The 23,539-nt window shown below is 31.0% G+C and overlaps 2 protein-coding genes across 3 annotated transcripts; one reads left to right on the top strand and one right to left on the bottom strand.

The window, feature by feature from the left end:
* The first annotated feature begins 4,690 nt into the window (after positions 1 to 4,690).
* LOC123298912 (protein KRI1 homolog) lies at positions 4,691 to 7,653 on the top strand. The gene is made up of 3 exons (XM_044881012.1): positions 4,691 to 4,910; positions 4,983 to 5,368; positions 5,725 to 7,653. Exons 1-3 carry the CDS (start codon positions 4,790 to 4,792, stop codon positions 7,636 to 7,638), a joined length of 2,421 nt encoding a protein of 806 aa, XP_044736947.1. The 5' UTR covers positions 4,691 to 4,789; the 3' UTR covers positions 7,639 to 7,653.
* Positions 7,654 to 9,361: 1,708 nt separating this feature from the next.
* On the bottom strand, positions 9,362 to 20,391 carry LOC123299289 (histone-lysine N-methyltransferase eggless). Of its 2 annotated transcripts, none has more exons than XM_044881644.1 (18): positions 19,956 to 20,391; positions 19,582 to 19,835; positions 18,120 to 18,381; positions 16,635 to 16,784; positions 15,786 to 16,042; positions 14,954 to 15,401; positions 14,062 to 14,169; positions 13,898 to 13,995; positions 13,224 to 13,457; positions 12,992 to 13,137; positions 12,678 to 12,876; positions 12,148 to 12,458; positions 11,820 to 12,000; positions 11,625 to 11,756; positions 10,859 to 10,956; positions 10,553 to 10,779; positions 10,235 to 10,395; positions 9,362 to 9,827 (listed from the first exon to the last, which is right to left on the bottom strand). In XM_044881644.1, the coding sequence occupies exons 1-18, from the start codon at positions 20,233 to 20,235 to the stop codon at positions 9,621 to 9,623; spliced, it is 3,753 nt and encodes a 1,250-aa protein (XP_044737579.1). In that variant the 5' UTR covers positions 20,236 to 20,391; the 3' UTR covers positions 9,362 to 9,620. The 2 variants fall into 2 exon arrangements, with proteins under 2 accessions (XP_044737579.1, XP_044737578.1); XM_044881643.1 differs by having other exon boundaries at positions 15,762 to 16,042.
* Between the last annotated feature and the right edge of the window lie 3,148 nt (positions 20,392 to 23,539).

The raw sequence follows: 23,539 nt of genomic DNA on the forward strand, positions 1-23,539 counted from the left end.
GAGGGAGCAGAGGTTGGGGATGTTATTTTAGCGTATGTTCTTCTGATAATAGGTTTTGTTGTGGGTAGTGGAGAAGTAGAATAGGATAGTGCGGGAAATTGTTGGGGAGTTGAGCTAACGTTTATTGTTGGATTCGGAAGGGTATCATTACTCAGGATTTTGGGGACTTCACCACAAGCTTCAAAATAAGAAACCCCATTAGAGGCCATAATTTTCTTTATTGCGATTTGCCGTTTGTATTCAGGGCAGTTTTTATATGTGGCTGAATGAGCCCCATTACAATTTATGCATGATTTTAGTAGGGAATCATCTTTATCACATTCGGAGGATTTGTGGGAATCGGAACAGATGGCACAGCGGGGAGAGCTTTTGCAGTTTTTGGTAATGTGACCAAATCTACAACAATTGTAGCATTGGGTCACTGGGAAGATGTATGTTTCAACGGGGCGGGAACAGTAAAACATTGTTACGTAATCGGGAATAAAGGTACCTTCGAATGTAATAAGTACAGTGGTGGTAGGTTTATAGGACGGGGCGCCCTCGGGAGATGTTGTTTTTCGAGATATACGATGTACTTTCAAGATTTTTACTTGCTTGTTATTTTGCATATTTTCTAAAATAGTTTGTTCATCAATGTTTATATCAATATCTCTAACAACACCTACCCGAGTTACGCAATGGGTGGGAACATACGCATGGAGTTTTTCGGTTTTTAGGATAGGATTATCGAGAAATTCATTTGCTGATGTACATGTTTTAAACGCAAATCCTATTGCGACCCAAATTCTCTATCTTGGCTATATTCGGTATTTTATTTGTGTATAAAATACGACCAACGGCTAAAGGATGTAAGCGTCCTATATTTTGATCCTTGGATTCAACAAATACCTTAAAAGGCCCGAGTGCATTTTTTTGGTATTTAAAAATGGGTTTTTCTTTGGTAGGTATTGTGGAATTATCAGGTAGGACTAATGGCATATCATTCTTTGGTATATTAGGAGTAGGGTTTTCCAGACCCATCCGAGAAGGGTCTGGTGGAGATTCATTTCCAGCCACCTCCTAATAGTTTATAATAGTAAAAAAAATATTGAAAAATTATATTTTTAAAAGTATTTATATACAAAAAAATTTAAAAAAAAAAAAAACAAAACAAAACAAAACAAAAATTAACTAACTACTAAGTAAACAGCTATTGTATGTACTCACCAGGTAAAAAAAAGGTAACAATTTAAACACAAACAAAACTGTCGTAAACAATTAATAAGTGAAATATTGTTGTTTTTGATTTGAAAAAAATAAAATTCTTGATATTGTTGTAGAGGTAGACGAAAAACAAATGCGTCTATACTCTATCAGAGTCTTAACAAGAATCTAAATGCTACTTAATAATACAAAAAGCAATTATTTAAATATAAATACATTTGCTTTTAAAATTTTTAACAATAAATCGAGGTAAAATGTTAGTTTAATTAATTAGCAGCAGAGGGCACACCTTTGAAATTATTGTTAGTTCAACATGTTTTTCATAGGTGGCACCACCGGCGAAATTAATGTTAGTGTATCAAGTTTACCATAGATGGTACCACCATCGAAATTATCGTTAGATCAACATGTTTTTCATAGATGGCACTACCGACGAAATTAATAGTTAGTTCAACAAGTTTACCATAGATGGCAACACGATCGAAATTATTGTTAGTTTAACAGGATTTTCATAGATGGCATTTAGATTTATTTTGTTTTTATAATTCTTTAAATTTTTTTACTGAAATAATTTTTAAAATTCATACTTTACTTTATTATGTTTTTCTTACTTCAAATTAGCGAATTGATTTTTCCTATTATCATTTTTAAATAAATACTTGATTTATCAACTAATATCGGTAAAACTGTTTCAATTTATTAATTAGTCAAACTGACAGTTGTAGAGTTTGACATATTATACAAAAACATAACTAATTGATTAAATAATTAATCATTTAAATAAAAATAAATCAATATATTATGTTTATAATGTTTATTGATTGCATTTGTTTATTAATTTTATACCCAAAACTATTTAAATAAATGCTAATCAAGTACACAGAAGTTGCCTGGGTCCCCCTTAAAACGGAGGCCCTAGGCAACTGCCTATTCTGTCTACTTGTTAATCCGACCCTGGTGAAATATGTACAAATATATATAATAAAATATCGTTTTTATCAATTTTTCTGATTTAATTATTATAATTCATTATTATACCTACCTTTACATCGATTTCAGGAATATCAAACAGAATCTACATTTTTAACAAATTATTACTACAATTATTCATTTATAGGTAAGTTTATTAAAAAGGACAATAAAATAAAAATAAATACTAAGTTTAAGAAAACAAGTTTATTAAAAAAAGGTGAATAAAAGGTATATATATATTACATTATCGATGTGAATGATATGTCAGAGGTGGAGTAGTGGCTAGTCCAGTCACCTCTGATTACAAAGTACCTCGGTTCGCATCTAATATGGTCCCGTTATAATTTTAATTAAATAAGTTACATCGAGATAACGTTTTTTTTTAAATAATTGTTATGAAAATCAAAAGCGACAAATAAGTAAGAGAGCAAGGTATATTTTATGTTAATATAATTCCCTCCCCCTGACAGAAGAGTGATTTATGACATAAGTAGGAAGAATGATTTATGGCATAAGTAGGAAGAGTGATTTATGACATAATTAATTTTTATTTTTGTGTAATAACATGTTCTCCTGTTACAAAATCTTATAAAATTTCATTTAACAAGAATGTTAGCATGCACAACAAAAGCGCAAGCAAAATAAGTATTTTTTTGATATTTTGTAATAGGAGAATATGTTATAAAAAAAATTGGGATAAAATATATATAACATGTTCTTCTGTTACAAAATTTCAAATTTTAGTCTCATCTAGCGATTTTTTAATTTAAAAATACAAATTTTAATATTTTGTAATAGGAGAATATGATTGAAATAAACTATATGACATGTTCTCCTATTAAAAAGTTTCAAATTTTAGCATAACCAAGCCATTTGTACAAATTTTTTAATATTTTGTAACAGGAGAATATGATTTTAAAGAGTGTGATATATATATGATAATTTAAATTCCCACCTCCTTACAGAATAGTGATTTATGACATATTATGCATAAATGACATTTTTATAATAAGAGGCCGGGATTATATACATATTATAATTTAAAATATAAAAAGATTAAAAATTTTTAACATCAGGAAAAAATCATTTAATTTATAAGTTAAAATGATAACCACACCTGGACACGAACTCGCGTACCTTGGTTTCATAGGCAAGTGCTATACCCACACAGCTAACCAACTTATATCTGATGATATAATTAATTTACTACTTACCTTTACTAAAGTAAACTAGTTAATAGTTTAATCGTTTACTAAAGTAAACTAATTAATTAGTTAATAATTTTGTTCTGAAAGGAAAAATGGGATAGAAAAATATCAAACTAAATTTAAAATATGTAACGATTTTTATTTATTTATATTAATTTTTATAGATAATTTAAACTTTTAAAAGGAGTGGAAAATTTTTAACATAAAAAAATTATTTTATTTTCAAAGTAAAAATGTTAACCACACCAGGGTACGAACCAGCGAATGTTGGTTTCATAGGCAAGTGCTGTACCCACACAGCCACCCTGCTTGTTGTTAACATTATAATTAATTTAATACTTACCTTTACTAAATAATTAATTAATTGATAATTTTGTTCTGAAAAAAAGGATAGAAAAAATAAAACAAAATTTAATATATAACGATTTTTATTTATTTAAAAAAAAAAAAAAATGTTTTAAATTTTCTTGAAAAACCAAATTGTACATTTTCATAAAACAAATTAACAGATATTCTTCTTTTCTTATTAAAGTTTTCATACAAAATAAGTAAAATTCGATCACTTTTATATAATAATAATAGTAAAGGGTGTCCCAAGAGTAACGCTTGATTCGAACTTCGTCCGTTAATTTTGGAACACTCCTTTGTAAAACACAATATATACTTTCTTATAAATATTACTAACTAAACCATAGAGATATGAAGATAGCGAAGGCTAGGTTGTAAGTGGATGCGATATGCGAAGTGAGAGAGAAGACTGTCAGTAAGTTTCCCTGTGTTCTTGTCTATAAATATATACGTACATATGATTATGACAAGGACACACGGAAACTCACTGACAGTCTTCTCTCTCGTTCATCATATCGCATCCACTTACTGGCTAACAAATCCCTCTAAATTCAGCTAATTAAAATTATAAATTAAACAAAAAATAGTTAATTTGATGATTTTTACAAACGTAATTAATGGAAGAATCATCAATGGATACTTGTAGACTTAAAATAACAAAAATATATTAAAAATTGTATTTGGGGGGCCAACTTAAAACTATATTTTTAATTAATTATTTTTAATTAAACAAATCATCATTAAACAGTTTCGGTAGTGGTTAATTAAAGAATAGTCATTACCGAATACCGACTGACATTTTTAAAAAGGTTTGTTTCCAATTTTCCATAATGTTCCACAAGTCACAAGTGCACTTGTTGAAAATGAACTAGTTGGCTTTATATTTGTGGGTAGACACTTTTTAAAAAAAGCTATTGAGACATTCAGGCTTCCGTATATTTTCGTATTTTGAGGTTAAATTCTTAAATATTTTGACATGTATTACAAAAACATGCCATATTTTCCCTAGCACGTGTAATTTTTTTGAATTCAGTAATCCCTGAAATAAAATTTTCAAAATGAATAAAAAGAAGACCCTCTTCGATAATGAACCAGATGAAGATAAGCCAAATATACAATTAAATTCAGATTATGCAAAAAATTATGAAACTTGGAGACGAAAAGAAGAACTAAATAAAAGTAAGATTAGAATTCTCTAAAATTATTGAAAATATTTTTTTTTATACTGTGAATTTCATTTTTTTTAAACAGCTAAAGCTCGTTATGGAGATGTAATTAACGATGAAGAATCTTCAGACTCCTCATCAGACGACGAAGTGAATGATTTGGAAGTTGGCGTTTTAGATACAAACTTTTTACAAACATTATCATGCTTAAAAAGTAACGATCCACGTATTTATGATCAAAATGTTAAGTTTTTTAACGATGATGATATCGCCAAGCCGAGTACGTCGAAAATATCAAAAAAAGAAAAGCCAATGACTTTACGTGATTATGAACGAAAATTAATATTAGAAAAAGGTGGACAGGTTGAAGATACTGATGATGAAAATTTTGAAGAAGATCCTAGAGCAAATTCACCAACTTACGTTGAACAACAGAAACAACTGAAAGAAAGTTTTAAAAAAGCATTACAGGTAAGGACATATAAAAAGTTTCTCATAAACATTGTGAAATTCAATGCCAAGATACTAGGCCTGGGATGCATTCCAATTTAACCCTCTGAACCTTCGAAATCTTGGCAAATACATAAGACAAATGTCACTTGATATGTTGTAAGTCATTTTCCTACAAAATTGATACAACTTTGACCATTCGAAACTGAAAAACCCCTTAAAATTACGTTTTTTAGTTCTATCATGCTAGAAAGCTAGGAATTTTCAAGAATTGATTCGAAATAAGGTCAAATTAACAGAGTAGTTATTATACAATGTTTTTCTAACTATCAAATAACCCTCGAAAGCTCCAAGATTAATACTTCTTGGATTTACAGGAGGCGGACAGTGATCAAGAAGAAAATTGGGGAGGAATATTTAAGAAAAAAGAAAAATCCAAAGAGCAAATACAAAAAGAAGATAATGATTACGTTCAATGGTTAAAAGGGCAAAAAGAATCCTTACCAGATGATAAAATTGAAACAGAGCTAAAACCACTCAAAGATTATTGGCATAATCCAAAATTGGATTCGGGTGAAAAATTCTTACGTGATTATATATTGAATAAGAAATTTTTGGAGAATGATGATGAAAATTATATACCATCGTATGAAGAAATCGTTCATGATTCCGACGATGGTCTATCCGAAGATGGTGAAGCGATTCGTGAACAAGAAGAGTTCGAAACGAAATATAATTATCGATTCGAAGAACCTGATCAAGAATTTATTAAACGTTACCCTAGAACAATGGAAAATTCCATGCGAAAAAAAGATGATCGTCGTAAACAAAAACGTGCTGAAGTTCGTGAACGAAAAGAACGTGAAAAATTACAGAAGAAAGAAGAATTGCAGCGTATGAAAGCGATGAAACGTAAAGAAATCGAAGAGAAAATAGAAAAGTTGAAAGAAATCACTGGAAATACTGAAGTAGGATTTAACGATCAAGACGTAGACGGAGATTTTGATCCAGAGGAGCATGATCGTCGAATGCAACAATTATTTAACGATGAATTTTATGGTGGCGAAGAAGGAGAACAAAAACCTGAATTCCCCGATTTAGATGAAGAGCTAGAAATTGAAAATTGGGATAAATGGAAAGGTGATGATAATATCCCCGATTCTGGACCACATTGTGAAGACGAGGACTTCAATATGGACTGTGATTATGATCCAACGACGGCACATCAAAATGAAATGTTAGAAAATAGTAAAAAACGTAAACGAAAACGTCGATCCAAATTTGCTGAAATCGTTTCCGAAAAAAAACCAATTTTTGATCCAAATAATAAAACTTATGAGGAATACTTGGATGAATATTATAAATTAGATTACGAGGATATAATTGGTGATATTCCATGTCGATTTAAATATCGTAAAGTTGTCCCAAACGATTTTGGATTAACAGTTGAAGAAATTCTGGCAGCGAAAGATAAAGAATTAAATCGATGGTGTTCGTTAAAAAAAGCTGTACAAATTCGACCAGAACATGTTGAAAAATATGACGTTTTGGCATATCAACAAAAGGGGAAAAATGAAATGTTAAAAAAGAAAATTTTCCATAGTTTATACAACCCTGTCGAAGAGGAAAATTTTGAAAATCCCAAAATTAAAAATAAAACAGTACGACGTAATTTTGATAAACAAAATGGAGAATCGGAAGAAGGCAATAATAATGTTTTAGAAAATTCGAAAAAAGAAACAATTAATGAGAGTAATGATACTGCTGAAAAAAATAAAGAAAATACAACGGAAAGTCCTGTAAATAAAAAGAAAAAAATCAAGAAAAAACAGAAATATTCAGAAAATAATATTCTAGAAATAAATAATGATCAATCGATCGAAAATTCTGTAAATATTTCGGAAAAAACGAACGTGTCTGAAGTTTCCCCAAAGAAAAAAGCAAAGAAACGTAAAAATTCAGAAAATGTAAATAATAGTGTTTCAGAAAACAATGAAATTGTAACAAATTCTGTAAATAATTTGAAAAAAGGTAAAAAACGTAAAAATACAGAAACATCGATAAATGGTGATATAAATAAAAAGTCAAAGAAGAAACGGAAATTACAACAACAAGCGGAAGAAAGTGATCCAAATTCAAAGAAAAAGAGGAAAAATAAATTGAATAAGAAAAATAAACAATTAAACATAGGAATATCCGATGAACGGCTTAAGGCGTTTGGAATCAATCCCAAGAAATTTAAAAATAAGTTAAAATACGGTGGCGATAAAAAAACAAATCAAAATGTATGAAAAAATTTTTATTGTTAAAATATTTAATAAAATTATTTTATTTTCATTCAACCATCTATCGACTTATTATTTAGTTTCCCTACTCTAAAAATAATAATACAGAAGAGGGTTACCGCAAATGGATCCCTAGCATCTAGACCAGAGGTTCTCAAACTTCGTCTACCACCCACTTTAGGAATCAATTATTTTTCAACGAATTTTTCTATAAATAATTTTTACCAGATATTTATTATATTACAAATTAGCCTTACCACCCCCCTGTAAATCTCGATATCGCCTACTTTGAGAAACACTAACTTAGACCAAGGGTTGTTCTGTACCCTCCTTGAGAACAAACTGTCACCCGAAGGCGAGACTTCTTTGGGGAAGACATGCTATTTTAAGCAGAAGAAGCTATAGGATTCTGTACAGGCCAGACGCCATGCAGAAAGACCACAGATTCTCCGTCGAGGCATCTCCCAAGGTTAATGGATCCTGCAAATGTAGGGTAAACAAAAACGGAAAATCAACAAAACTGACAGGGACTAAAAATTGATAAGAGCATTCTAAGTTATCTTTGTAAAAATACAAATTCCATTTCGGCTTTTTCGTCTTTAAAATTGTAATTCATAGACCGGTATTTAGCTCAAAAAATAGGACAGAACTTCGATCTTGATTCTAAGCAATTATGTGACGTCAAGATACAGATCTCTACAGGTTCATACTTCTTTTTTTTTTTCACTACTAATCTTTCAGGGAATAGTCGAACTGAAATATCAAGAGAATATGGGTTCTTAAAAACGGTGTTTTAAATAAATTAACATATTTATTCTTGAAAAGTATTTACAACTGTTTATACAATAATTTTATAAAAATCATTACGAAAATTGACGAATACGAAAGTGTGCAAAAAATTAATAAAGCTTCCCTTTGCTTGGAGGTCCCCACAAATGGGATCTTCTAATACCATTGACTTTTAAAAGCATTTCTGACATCTTTTAAAACTATCAAATTATATTAATCACATGCTTTAACATTTCAAAGGTAGTTGGTATGCCAGGAGAGACGTACCCGACCCTAAGATTGCTTTTAAAAAAAGTGCAAAGGACCTTCAAGATTTCACCTTTAAGGACGTTCCAAAAAAACCACGTTTTCTTAAAATGTAATAATTTTATAAACACAGAAGCTAAATTAGGGACCTCGCACAATTAAAAATTTTCTAAACCCTGTAAAAGAGATGTCCTATACTACGAAAAACGTTGTATGAGAAAAGTTAGCATTTCCAACTAATTCGAAATATTAATTTTTTTATTACAAGTCAATAGGAAATTTTTGTTTAGGAAGCAGGCCGTGCGCGGAGAGAGTTGATTTGGGGGATCAAAATCCCTTTCCATTGATAACCTCTCCACATGATTTTGAATTAACAATATTTTCCCGTAAATGCAGTAATTTATGCTCAACTTTTTGAACCATACTTTTCAAGATAATTTCCGTGAAATTTGGATCAACGAAATTAAGCGAAAACTCATACCTGGACAGAATATCAAAAAATCCCTCGAACCACTGGATATTTGCAATGAAGATGCGTTTCCAAATTGCTACAAAATGCTTCACGTTCTCGTAGTTTTATCTGTGACAACAGACGAGCGACGAATGAACGCTTCTCTTCAACTTTGCTTCGTCTCAAAACATACCTTAGATCGACAAAATCTGAAGAATGGCTAAACGGTTTAGCTTCGCTCAATAAACATTGCGCGCACTTTTTTGAAAAGTTATTTTCAGTACCTCGTAGAATTAACTTATGATTTTATGACCTACCATAATGGAAAAAAGTTTAACCCCCTCCCCTTTAATAATTCTTGAGCACGAGCCTGTTAGGAAGTGAAACTTGAAAATTTCATTATTCATGATGTCAAGTTTATTGAAATGAGAGTGAAAAATATTACAATGATTAAGCTAGGGAACAAATTTTTTAAATAATAAAATAAGTAAATTATATAAATTTATAGAAGTCTTCCACGACACTCTTCACTGCCACAATGACAATACATCACTTTACCTGGTACACTACCAACATCATAATTGTAATTCCATGTTAATTCCACGCCAGCTCTCACGTGTGACATTGCAAAGAAGGCGACCCATGGAAAACGTAAATCATGTGTATCCACAAATACATTTTGTACGAATACGTTTGGACTGCATGAATGCTATAAATTTTCATCAAAATTATATTTAATTCACTCATTTCAACTTTCAAATTAAAATTTTTCAGATTAGTTATTTCTCGCAATTTTCTTATAAAGTATGGTACTAGAATGGCATGCATTTAGTACAGGTTGAGAATTTTCATATTAAAACAAGTGAAAACAAACAATTGACTGTGTTAATTGTTGAAATACCATGTATAGACAGTGTTGATTACGCATACGTTTATTTTTTTACGTCATGTAAGTAAAGAAAGATATCCACTCCTAATTTGCGCCATCAAGGGTAAACAGTTACGTTAACGGAAAAATGTTTCAAACAAAATTGTTTATTTTTTTATAAGGAACAAAACACCAAAGTGGGAGCCCATTCATTCAAAAATAACATCGAAAATGACACAAATACTTACATTTAAAAATCTACCAATATTTCCAGCACATTTTGCATCCATAATATAGCATGATTCATCTGGACCAAACATTTTTCGCACAGATTTATATTTGGGAACATATTCATCTGCATCGTTATCAATAGATGCCGTTGGAATAAAACTTGATTTTTCTCGCGTAGCTATAAAGAAAAGAAGATGAAATTTAAGTTTATCCGAAAATTTGTTTAACTGATATTTAAGCGCTCCCTTTTGTATAGCAAGAAAGAAGTCTTGACACATGGCTAAGGCTTGGCAAATTTCTAAAAAGATTATTCGCAAAAATTCTAAAATACTTACTATCTTCATCATCGCTAATCGTAATACTTTCATCTTCACCAGAATTATTTGCACTATCTTTTTTCTTATTATCATCTTCATTTTGTCCGGATTTTGTGCTACCACTTTCTGACATTTTATCATCCGCTTTCTTATTCGATTTATCCGAATCAGTACTTTGATTGGTATTTTCTGAATCCATTAATCCATCCATCAATAGTGTACTTCGACGTTTCGAACGACGTGTTCTATGGCAAAAAAAAAATTCAGTCATCATACATTTCTTTTTCATCGGTCGGTTTTTTAATATAATTTTAGAAATTTTACCCAATGACTCCTTCTGATGCTAATTTTCCACCTTTTATGTGTGGTAAATAGTCACGATCATCAGGATTTGCTAATGGATTATACTCTTCGTCGTCGTCCTGCAAATTAAGTTAATAATCATTGATTTATCCTAAAACATAAACATCTAATCTTTTACAATGATTTTCGTGAACATTTATTATTTAGTGTCCCGTCAAGAGTCCCATCACCCTTCTCAACTGTGCACTAAGTTCTAGGAACAGACGAATATCCTAGATGTGGTTATACAGAGTTTGGTCTGTCGCATGCCCTACACAAAGTCCCAGTAATCAAGATGGTCTTGTCGTAGCCATTTCATGGTTCGGTAAATTACGTAGCATCTTGCTATGAGAATGACAGACTCTGTCCACTTCAGTGAACTCGTTACCCAAATCAGTCTGAGTGTGTTATTCAGAGCCAGGCGATTCAATTTTTCGAAGCATTCATAAACTATCCTCGATTGAAATCTTCACGCCCCAATTGCCCTAAGCGCGGCTTGAATATTTGAGTGTGTCTACCCGACAATGTGTTACAGATCTGTGCACCGCGCAGCATTGCGAAGATTTCTGCTTTAAAAACCGTTACATATTGACCAAGATAAATCGATTCCTTTATTCTAGGTCCATCAGGTCAGGTCTGAAGATATGGTTCGGGAGGGGGTGAAAAGTTAGGTACATCTCAATTTGGTTCAAATAAATTTAATTTTTGTATTTTTCCTAAAGAAGTAAGATAATAAAAATTAACATACATCTTTTCTATCTTCGTCATGCATATCAATATCATCTTCAACGACATCCGATTCATAGCCTTCTTTTAATCGTTCAACCACTTCAATATAATCAAGTTCAGCTAAATATTCATCACCAAAATTGATTCCACCCTAAAAGACCAACAAAATAAAATACAAGAGATCCAAAATAAAAGATATCTAACTAGAACATACCTCATTAGCAGTTTGTTCGGTAAGTAGCTGCCCAGCATAAATACATATAAATGATCCACGTGGTACATCGTGTAAGCATCGAATACCCCAACCACGATTCGGCGTTTTAAATATTTGCAGTTTTAATTGTAGGGGATGTTGAACAACACGATTTAAGCATGTATTTACATTACATTTACACCTAAAAAAGAAGAGAAAAAACATTTTTTTATTATTATTTTTACTAAAACCTCGTCATTTGAGTCCGAGAACTAGATCAAATTTGTCCCAAAATGGTGCTTGTTGATTAGATTATTTGATTCTAGAACCCATAAAACCTTGAACATACCTTGAATTACATTCATAAATTCCTGTAACAACTGGATCCAATAATCGTTTATATACATAACCAGTTGACATATCCGGTGAGGCATTTTTACCAACTTTGGTACCTTGTATAGTCAATTGCCAACATGCACATTTGGTTTTATCTTGACAATCATCGGTACAATCACAACCACATAAAAATTCTTCATTCAAATTTAAATTGACTCCTTTGGTGGGTTCGCGTACATTTGAGTAACGCATATATTCAGGGAATGTATCGTCAATATCATTTACAACTGATATTGGTGTGTATTCAATACCGTTTGAGAGATCCTGTACGAAAAAAAAATGAAATTAGTTAGCAGTTAGCATATCTAGTTACAAATACAGAATGTTTTAAGAAAAATCTTTTACAAGGGAATAGATATAGACCTCGAATTTCGAGCCATATTTTGTTACAGAATATTTCAAAATAAAATAATAGTCACAGCGCAAACGATTCGAAAAAGGGTGTCAATTTTTAAAAATTATGGATAAATTTCGATAACTTACCTTTTTCTCAACGATAGACTTTTCAATTTGATATAAGGTGAGTACATGTATGCCACAATTAAAATCAAACATATCCACAGACATTTCACTTTGTGTAATTCGTAAATAACGATGTAATTCTTGCATGTTACGCACAATACGTGAGCATGGCGTTATATAACGTACTTCACGTTTGTTTTTACCAAATCGAACAGTTTCCCTAAACAAAAAATACAAATTATAGCTTTCTTGTTTCTACAAGGAGCACCATCTAGTTATATCTGATAACCGCAGTTAATGGCATTAAATACCGGTTTTTGGACTTTGATACATACCTAAACCAACCAGCTAAAATCGGTTTAGCTAATATACTATAATCTCTTAGCTCAGCTAGTGTACGTTGTGATTTTGCTCGACAACTTGGTCCACATTGATGATGTTTATACAAACCAGGTAATTTACCAGTTCTTGTTGTATAATACTAAAAAAAAGTATTAAAAATAAAAAAGTTCATTAGTAACGCTTCGTAGCTGTTTTAAAAAAACACCTTTAAACAATGTCACTTACAATTACACGACTATTACCCGGTACTTTAGCAGTGGGTAAGAATGGTACAATAGGTAGAGAATTAGTACCACCAGTATGTGTGGTACTTTTTGTGGCAACATTTGCAGGTAAACTTGTACTTTTACGTGCAACTGCTCGAGCTATATTATTACTATTACTGATAGTATTCATTGATACGTCTGTTGTGTCTTCATCTTCGATTGTCCTAGTATATTCCACATACGGTTCGTTAGGCTAAAAAAAACAAACAAATAAATTAATCCGCGGTTCATAGATCTTGGGCCAGGATAAATTTTAGCAACTCTGTTTAATAAAGATAGAAATTGGAGGTACAATTGAATGTTATCTTTAGTCCTTTTGAACACAACCAGGGCTCACTTTAATGGCAAAGATGTGAACTTTAATATTCGCTTCAATTTAATCTAAGACTCGAAGTTTGTCCTGAAGCAGCACATGTGTCACGTTCCTTTTACGTAAAATGTTATGATCATTTAGTTTTGATAATCCAAAATCTGTCTAGGTGGTAGAAATGATTTAAAAATTGGTAGATTAAAGCAAATCCTGAATAAAAGTTCCACCCCGGTGCTCTTTTGTCGGTTTCCGTCGGTCTGTCCCAAAACTAGAACTTCCCTAGGGTTGATCTTAGACCGATCCAGTAAAAAATTGCATCTTACCCTTTTGAACATGGACGAAGGAATTTTCCGTTGTGGAGTTGTAAAGCCTTTATTCTGTCGCGCTAAAATCGCTTGATTATTATTGTAGAATAATGGAGCTGAAATATAATAAGTTTTAATTAACAACTTTACTTCTTAGATAACTTCTAAGACAATTAACTTACCTAATCGACGTGATCCCCTATAAATCCATTCTTTGCGATTATCACCTTCGAAACTCATTTTAACCAAAGAGCCATCTACTTCAATTACTCTAGCTGACCACCATTTTCCTTAAGAAAAACATCTGAAGTTAGTAATTTGTTCTTTATTATCCCTTGATCTATAGCAGTGGTTCCCGAAACTTTTTTGTATCGTAGACCATTTGCCAGTTTTTCATTATTTAAGATGGGTACCGCAAATGGGCCCCCAGCACCTATACCAAGGGATCCTTTGTGCTCTCCTTGAGAACAACCTGTCTGAGATGCTTTTTTCAGCAGATGATAGAAGAAGCTACGGTGGTAAGTTTCGGGCCAGAACATTCTAAACCTGTCGCTCTGCAGGTTTCTGCAGATACAAAAACAAGTATGGAGGTTTTATCGTCCTCCATGCTGGCTTCACAAGTGGGATCATCAGAGATCCCCATGTTATAAAGATGATTCTTCCGGATAAAGATTTTTTTTTTAGAAATTATGAATCTACCCTCCACTGTTTTTCCGTTTATCTTACGTTTGTTCTAAACCATTTACGTCATCACTATTTTTTACCTTTTATCTTCATTCACACAACACCTGCCCCTTTTAAGGGCGCTTTTACCCAAAAAATTTTAGGCTGGGTTCACGCGACCGTCAATTACGCCGTTCCTGTATGCTTGTAGAATGATTTATTATCATTTTCCCTACTATGCCTCGCCCATTCTTATTTTCCCTACCTTAGACCCCTTCTTATTCTATTCTCATAGACCCCTATTTTTATTTTAGATGTCATAGCCCTTTTCGTCATCGAATCGACCCACCACTTTGGGAATGAATGGTATATAGGAAAGTATAAAATAAAAATTAATTAATTTGAACTTACCATTTCGTTCCGTTTTAAGTACTTGTCCTTGAACTAATCGAACCATTGGACGATCTGGATACTCCTTTAAATATTGTTGAATATAATTACGTGTTTCCAATGAAATATCTTCCCAAACATTTGGACTAACATCCACAATTGGAAAACAATTCTCATGACGTACATATTGAGCGTAACCATCATCGAAAAATATTAAATAACGAAAACGATTTGTATTTGATAATGGTTCGGCCACAATACCTGCATAATAATTGCTTTGTGCTTTTGGATTTTCATTTTCACTAAACAGTGCAATGACTCGACTACCAATTGGTAAACGAACATCTGCGTATGTGGAATATGCCAATTGTTTGCCTGTTATTAATTTTATCATATTTTTTGTTGTACGTCGATGTATGTTCTCGAAACTGACACGGTAGGTTACTTTATTACTTGGTTTGTCATTAATCTAAAAAAATAAAATAAAATAAAATTGTTTTTTTTACAAGACACAAAATAGTCTAAAATCCTATGGTCTAAGTGTGTCCCACCCCAGGACAGCCACTCTAACTTAACCTAACGTAAGACATAAAAACAAAATAGATGTCGGCCTCCAGGCACGACTTTGAAAAAAAATCTCCACACAAAGTTTCAGCCGTTCTGAAATGATTATCAAAAACTATGACCGGAAATAGATCAGGATTTCTTTGATAGATGAATTTAAGGCTTCGAATCCAAACAGACCCGAACATGTGTAGATGGAAAAATCAAGATTTTGTCTGGTTAAGGGGGTGGACAAAGCAGGGATACAAAAGAATTTTTTACTTACAATCATTAATCCACTGTTACTTACAATCATTCCAGCTGGGAATATTTCTAAAAGACGACATAATTGCCATGCTCCAAATGCTGCTGATTTCATTGCATAATATTGACCATTAATTTCTGGCGCTTCTTTAGTAAGTGTGCCAAATTTGGGAATAAATGTTGTTTTTGGTGGTGGAGCTTTTGGTGGTACCATAACATCCGATGGTGGAGTCGCTGTACTAAATTCGGTTTCATCGTAGGTAGACGGTTTTTGAATCTTTCTGCTACTCCGTCGTTCAGCAACTTGAAAAGTAAATAAACATATAATGTTGACACGCAAAAGAATATGTACAGAATGGTGCAAAAGCTCATCACACATTTAAAATTGCGATAACTTCCTACAATCAATTTAAATATTTTTATTTGAGATTTAAATCGTCAGGCACAAATTTGCCAGACAAGTTATTACTAATTTAAATGTACTCCAATCAAACTAACGATTTAGAAAAAAAAATTGTGTCCGAAAGATTTTTTGAGATATGTTAGGGATACCTTCGAGACAATACCATAGAGCTGCAAATTCGCAGGCAAACGGATGATCGACGTAGAGAGAGAACAGATAAGTATGCATTTATAGCTGTAGAGAGAAAGATAAATTAAGCGCGTATATCTGTCTTCGTCTCTCTAATACGCCTACAATTTCTATCTCTTTCTACTTCCCTCCCAAAATACCTTCCGAACAAGATTTTGTTTTCTATCATTTATTAAGAAATAATAATTTGATTTGAGTAATGTGTATGTGACTTTTAGAACACGTTGTACATAGTCGAGTATAGTCGTTTGCTAGATTGTCCCGTGAAAGACTTAATAAAGGAAGAAAAAAACTAACATTTACCTTTGCTCCTAAGTTGTACAACTCCATCAACATCAATATCAATGCCTTGAATTTCCTGGCAAGCTGGTTTATTTTCATAAATATAATTTCGTGCATTATCAATTTTAGCTTGCAAATCGTTGAAAATTTTATTTAAATCGTCCGTACCATCTGGAATTTACAACAATATATATAAATTAAATCTATTTAACTATTTTAACATTTCGTTAATTAAATACTCCGAGAGATTCAATATTTCCTAAGAGATAGAATATCACTTTAAATGATAGGAAGCTGACGATTTTCGAAAAAATATGTTAAGTTTTTTTTATGACGAGTTTCTAATTTAAAGTGTTATTCTATCTCTTACCAATTAGAAACTAAATAGGGTATTCCACTATTTTTGAAAAAGTACTTCAAAATGTTGATTTCGCTAATAAAAAGCCACCAAAAATTTATTTCGGAAAAATACACACGCTTTCTTGACAAAACATTAATTAAATTTTAAGGACGTTCATGCGTGTACCTGTTTTGCTATGTGCGTTCATAGGGAAACAGTATGTAAATTTTAAAGAATTTTAAATTAATAGAAAATAGAAAATTTTTTTGAAATTCTATTAAAAGTTTAAATAATTATTAACTGGTAAAAGTTTCAAGTATGGTTATCGATATAATTTTTGAAAAATATCGATTTATATTTTTCATTTAGTCCCATGTTAAAACTTACTTTTAGTCATTTTTTAAACTTTAAAAAAATTTTAATTAATTCGATAACAGGTTATTTTTCCTGTCTTAAATCATAGAAAATCATTTAAATTATCGCATTATCATATTGTTTTTTATTTCTCTACTAATATTGTTGACGCATGAACGATCTTAAACCTTTTTTAAACTGTCAAAAACGCGGGCATCCAATTTGATGACGTAATATGGGTATCACTATACGAAATAACACAAATAATTTTGACAGATATATTCATAGACATCTGATTATAATATAAATATAAATACTTATCTATGTATATATTATACCCAACTGTCTACACTGAACTAACTGATGGTCTATGACTCATACCGCTATGACATCACAGCAGGGCTTACCCGCGTTTTAGGTCACGTGATATACAGTTTAAAAATTACGATTTTGAATTTTAATATTTTAAAAGAAAACTGTGCTTTTATAACTCGAAATCAGAATATTTAAGTATATTTTTACATAAATTTTAACTTTTTTAAAATTTTATGATTTATTTTTGACTAATGATAATACCCTATTGACTCTTAAAGAAACCCGAAGAACTAAATGAACAATGAAATTTTTTTCTTTATACAATTAACTCTCCAGGTCTTAGCAAACATTGGAATAGTACAAAGTTTGCCCTTTAAATGAGCCCTGGTAGAGCTCAAAAGGGATCCAATCCCAGTCAAAAAAAGTGTCGCGTTTATATTTTTTCAGAGTGCATTACAAATATTTTGATAAAAATAAATAGTGAGTATATTATTTACCTGAAATTGTCTCAAATTCTTGTGTTAAAATTCCAACATTATTTTGTATTTGATCCTTAATTTTAAATTTCTCAAAGATTTCTTCAACTGTTTGGCTTATTTCTAATTTTAATACTTTCAGATCTTTACTAGACAAATCTAATAAACTTTCCGGATCGTATTCATCCTCTGAACTCGAATCGTTAATTTCTACACAATCACTTTGTATCGGTAATTTATGGTTAAAAATTGGTTCATTATTTACAGCTAAATCAGTCATTGCCTAGAAAAAATTTGTTAGTTCATTCATTTTATTCGCATTCTGTAATCTCAGGAGAGTGGGGGAGTCTTTAATGAAAACAAGATATTTACGAATCGAAAGGAATATAGAAATACCAAATTGAATAAAACGAACCGAATGAAAGTTGTTATGATTGATTTTCATAACTTTGGAATTCTTCAGGGAACCTTGAAGGTCAAGATTAAATTTCGAAGTTACTATAAGTTTTGAAATTTAAAAAATTTGTATTAGTCTCAATGTCTGTTTCCAAACTGCGAGTTTACTCTTTTACAAATTCCATCAAGGTCGATTAAGCAGTTTTTTTTACAGTCGAGGAAATAAAGAAATGAACTGTCGTTTTTTGCATGGGATGCGATTTTTTGCAGTCGATTTGTGGCGGCGTCTACAGTAATTGTGAACAAAATATCGATGGAAATGAGTCTAACATGGTCCTCATGGATATGAAATCAAGTTATTGAATATCACTACGATAATATCCCCCGAAGTAGTTGGTACACAGGGCGGGCCGTACACAATTCGTCTCTTGGAATTTTACGAGTACATATAACATATTTGGTCCCCCTTTCGTCAGCCTAAAGTACCAGATATCTCGGGAACCATTTTCGTAGTAATATTCGTATTCAACGGTCCCAAAACTCTCGAATAACGAGTTTCGACGAAATATGTTACATATTCTCGTAAAACTCCAAAAGACGAAGTGTATACTTGGAGGTTTTTCGGGGCCGCTGAACAAGAGGATTATCAGGGCGGACGAAAAGGGGACGCCTAGGAACGAAATATTATGTTATTTTCTCGTAAAAAGAAAGAAAGCGTATACAGCCCGCTCTGAGCACTAGGTACCTCGGGAGTCATTTTCGTAGTAACATTCAAGTTCAGCGTCCCCCGTTTTTTGTGCTTTATTTCTTCGTCTATTACACAACACAAACAGGACCAACGCATTTTATAATCCATACCATAGACGTCGCCAGGGGAGAGGCACTTGCTCCTTCCCCATTAACGTCAATTTTTCTAGAAAATAGTAGAAAAATTGACCCCGATGTCTTGGTGTGTCTCAATAAATTCATTCTAGCATCGATCTATACTGGTTAATAAAAAATCCGCCATACCAAAGACATATTCCGTATGTTTAATCAGTAACAAGTTAGCAATCTAATTTTACTAATAAACATTGATGCAACTTACTTGGAAATTATTTAAAGCTTGATCACGACAATCTTTACAAATCACCTGTGTTCGTTTAGTATTTAATTTAACTTTGTAAAAACTGAGACAATATCCAGACGCTTTCAATAAATTCTCATTATGGCCTAAACAATCTGGATTAATACAAGACGTTTTTTTCCTTGGTATTGTGGGTATTATTGTGAGTGCACTATCACTATCACTGTCATCCAAATCAATTACATTCGTATTTTTCTTATTTTCAACTTTTTTTTCTCCATTTTCTTCCTTTTTCTCCGAATTTTCTTCTTTACTATCAGTAGATTTTTCGTTTTTATCTGTAGACTCTGTAAGTTTTTCTTCATTTAATGATTTTAAATCAATATCGTTCGTACTTTTCTTATTTGCCGATTCTGCTGCAGTTTCTTCATCGTCCAATGTTAAATCGATATCCATCGGCTCAGCACTTTTGTTCTCTATAGATGTATCCATTTTATCACTGGTATTTTCATTACTATTCGGTTTTTCTATTTTAACGTTACCGGCTTCGGTTTCTTGTACTGTGGATGATTGATTTGTTTCGCTATTAATTTGCATATCTACATTATTTCCATCTAAATCATTAGATTCTACCGGTGCTTTTTCACTTTCACCAGATGGATTTGGAGTTTCCATACTTTTATTTTAATTAAAAATTTTTTAAGGACATTTCAAATTGGGTTATTTACTTCGAAATTTCCCTTCGATCATGAACTTTTCGAATCACTTATCAATTATAAACTACATTTAGTTAACAGATAGTTAAAAATAATTCGAATAATCATTTAAAATTCGAAATTATTTTATGTAATTTTATTTTAATATTAATATTTGATCCATAACCAAACATTTGTTTTATATTCTAAACAAAAGCCAACAACATTTGGTTTAGGTCACGTGACATACATCCGCCATTGTTTTTTTTTAAAACTGTTTTTACGATTTTTGCGATCTTTATTCAAATATTTCTTAAAAAATGTTCCTTTTTTCTAATTGAAATATTAAAAATTTTCTATTTCTAAAGATTCTCAATAGAAATTTTGTCACATTTCAAATAAAATAAAATTACGTTTTAAAGTTTAAGTCTGGAGTAACTTTTTGAGAGGGGATAAATTTTTCACAATAGAACCTTGGATTACTTTTATATTCTTTTGGATTACTTAAAAACACTTTAGAGTTTCAGATCAAAATTTTTCAGATAACTTAATCAAGGTTTAGAATTTTAAACCTTTAAATAATTATCCCCTAAAAAAAATTTCTAGAAAAGACGCCCTTGTGACGTCACAATCATAATTACTATATAATACCCCACTCACATATTATTGAAAAGCGACCCAGTTTCTGAACTGGTAAGTCTCGATTTGCGTGAAAAACGTACTGAAGTCGATTTTCTTCGAAATTTTGATAATAGTTTGAATCGTTTTAGAAAAAAACGAGCACCTTTAAAATATTTAAATTAAAATAATTTAAAATTTTCGCGCGTTTAAATAGGATTGAAAGGTTAAGCGACAAGCCATGACATTTTCTTTCGGGGACAATTAGGTGAAGGAAATTGGTCTGGTTTTATATTTGAAAATTGGGTCTTAATTTTGAATTTTTTTAAACTATTAACAAAATTATATATTTCAATAATCAAAAATGACGTCATTTTACTGGCATTAATAAAAAAAAAAACTGGATTACGAAACATTTTCAATTACTTTTTTGATTATGATCCCAAGATTAAGTTTTGCATTCCACTTATTTTAATTTTGTATTTAAAATAAAGTAAATTTTAATTTATAAGAGATTAATTTTTTTATCCTAAAAACCGGAAAAGCCTCGAAAACCGGAAACTCCAGTCCAAAACCAAAGAATTGAGAGTCCTAACCTAGAAACTAAAAATCATTTACCTGTTTAGGTTGTAAAATCTTGAATATTCGTTTGCTTCAGAATGTCCCAAATATACTTTAATACTCAGCGAGTTGATTCCCAGCAATAATTTCTTAGCTTTGAAATTTTGAGTATAACAATTCTCTTCAAAAATAACATAAAGTCTTGATTTCATTTATTCAATCCAAAGGCTGATGGATAACTAGAAAATTTTCGAATGTCTAGGGAACAAGTTAAATAAAATAATAAGAGAAACAAAATTAATAGAAACATTTTATTGATATAATTTTCAATTTTTTCTCTTTTTATTTTCAAATTGTAAATAACAACACTTATTTATGTCTTATGACTAGTTAGCGACGAGAATTAGTCAAAATACAAAAAAAAAAAAAAAATAGCTTTCCACGATTGTAAATAAAAGCTAATTAATGTTTATGTTTCCAAAATGGTTAGGTTATGTAACATTTCATCGGTTGGAAATAAAAGCTAAATAAAATTACTATTTTTCCAAAACGGTTATAGGTTATGTAACATTTCATCAACTGGAAATAAAAGCTAAATTAAATTATTATATTTCCAAAACGGTTATAGGTTATGTAACATTTCATCAACTGGAAATAAAAGCTAAATTAAATTATTATATTTCCAAAACGGTTAGGTTATGTAACATTCATCGGTTGGAAATAAAAGCTAAATAAAATTACTATATTTCCAAAACGGTTAGGTTATATAACATTTCATCGGTTGGAAAAAAAGCTAAATAAAATTATTATATTTCCAAAACGGTTATAGGTTATGTAACATTTCATCCAAAATGGTTATTTTGGCGAGTCACTTTTAAAAAGTGACATAAAAATCGAACCATATTTATGTCAAGTTTACTTTTATTACCGATCGTGGAAGAAATAAGTTAAAACACACCGGAAAGAAATGAATTATTTCCCTTTGATGTATTTGTGTAGACCTATATATTTCAATAAAATAAAAATTATGGCATTTTGTGTAATTTATTTGTTCGGTAATTTAAAAAAATGATGTCCGAAATTCGTGTGACCAAGAGTTATTTAGCAATTTCCCGGCCATGCATCTTTTGGGACATCACAAACATTTGTATTTTTTCTATATAATAAAATTAATCATTTTTACCCCCTATATACAGAGTATAACATCGTTTATAAAGCCTGGTTTAAAACTTTATTGTTTGTTCTAAACCGGATCTATTACAGAGGTATTATTTTGTTAAAAATTACAAGTTTCTCATTATTTACATGTTTAAAAAAAATCAATCAAACCTAAAATATATTAGATATGTGGTTCTTTCACTATTATCAATTAAAAAAAAAAAGCCTAAAAATTTGATTTCAAAATTCACGTCACGTACCATTAAATATAAAAGCGTAGGTATTTAGAAATAGAAATGTCCAGAAAAATTTTATTATCAATTTTCGCTAGATTGGTCAGAAGCGGATTATCCATCAAGCAAAGTAGGCACGCATGCATGGAAGTTTTCAAACAAATATATAATTCATTGTGTAAAAGTATGTAAAATATTACAGGTCGTTGATATTTACATTTGTAAAGTTATTCAAATGTATGACATTCTAAGTCATATGATTTCTACAAAAAAGGAAAATTTTAATTAAAATAAACAGCAAGCCTTAGAACTCTCAATAGTCAAAGAACACGAAAAGGGTACAAAAAGATACGAAAGAGCAGATACGGGGGCGCTAATTTTTTAAATTCCCAACACGCGCAAAGTTTCTTAATCCGCCTCTGATTGACTATATAAGATAAATGTTAGGATGCGAATTGAATTCGCCGAATTCTTTAAATGAAAAAAACAATGATATATATTTATTTTGCTAAATCATAGTGCAAGAACCTGCATATATTCAAATAGTAACTGCGTTTTACCGAAAAAAAAGTGTTCAGCCATTGTTAATGCTAATACTTTAACCAAATAGACTTCTCGTGATCTCATTCTAAGTAAATTCCATTGGATAAATTATTTCATTCAACAATCGAATTCTTCTATTAAAATTATTTTTAATTCAAACATAGTTTGAAA

This window comes from Chrysoperla carnea, chromosome 4, assembly GCF_905475395.1.
Source record: "Chrysoperla carnea chromosome 4, inChrCarn1.1, whole genome shotgun sequence".
NCBI classification, from domain to species: Eukaryota; Metazoa; Arthropoda; class Insecta; order Neuroptera; family Chrysopidae; genus Chrysoperla; species Chrysoperla carnea.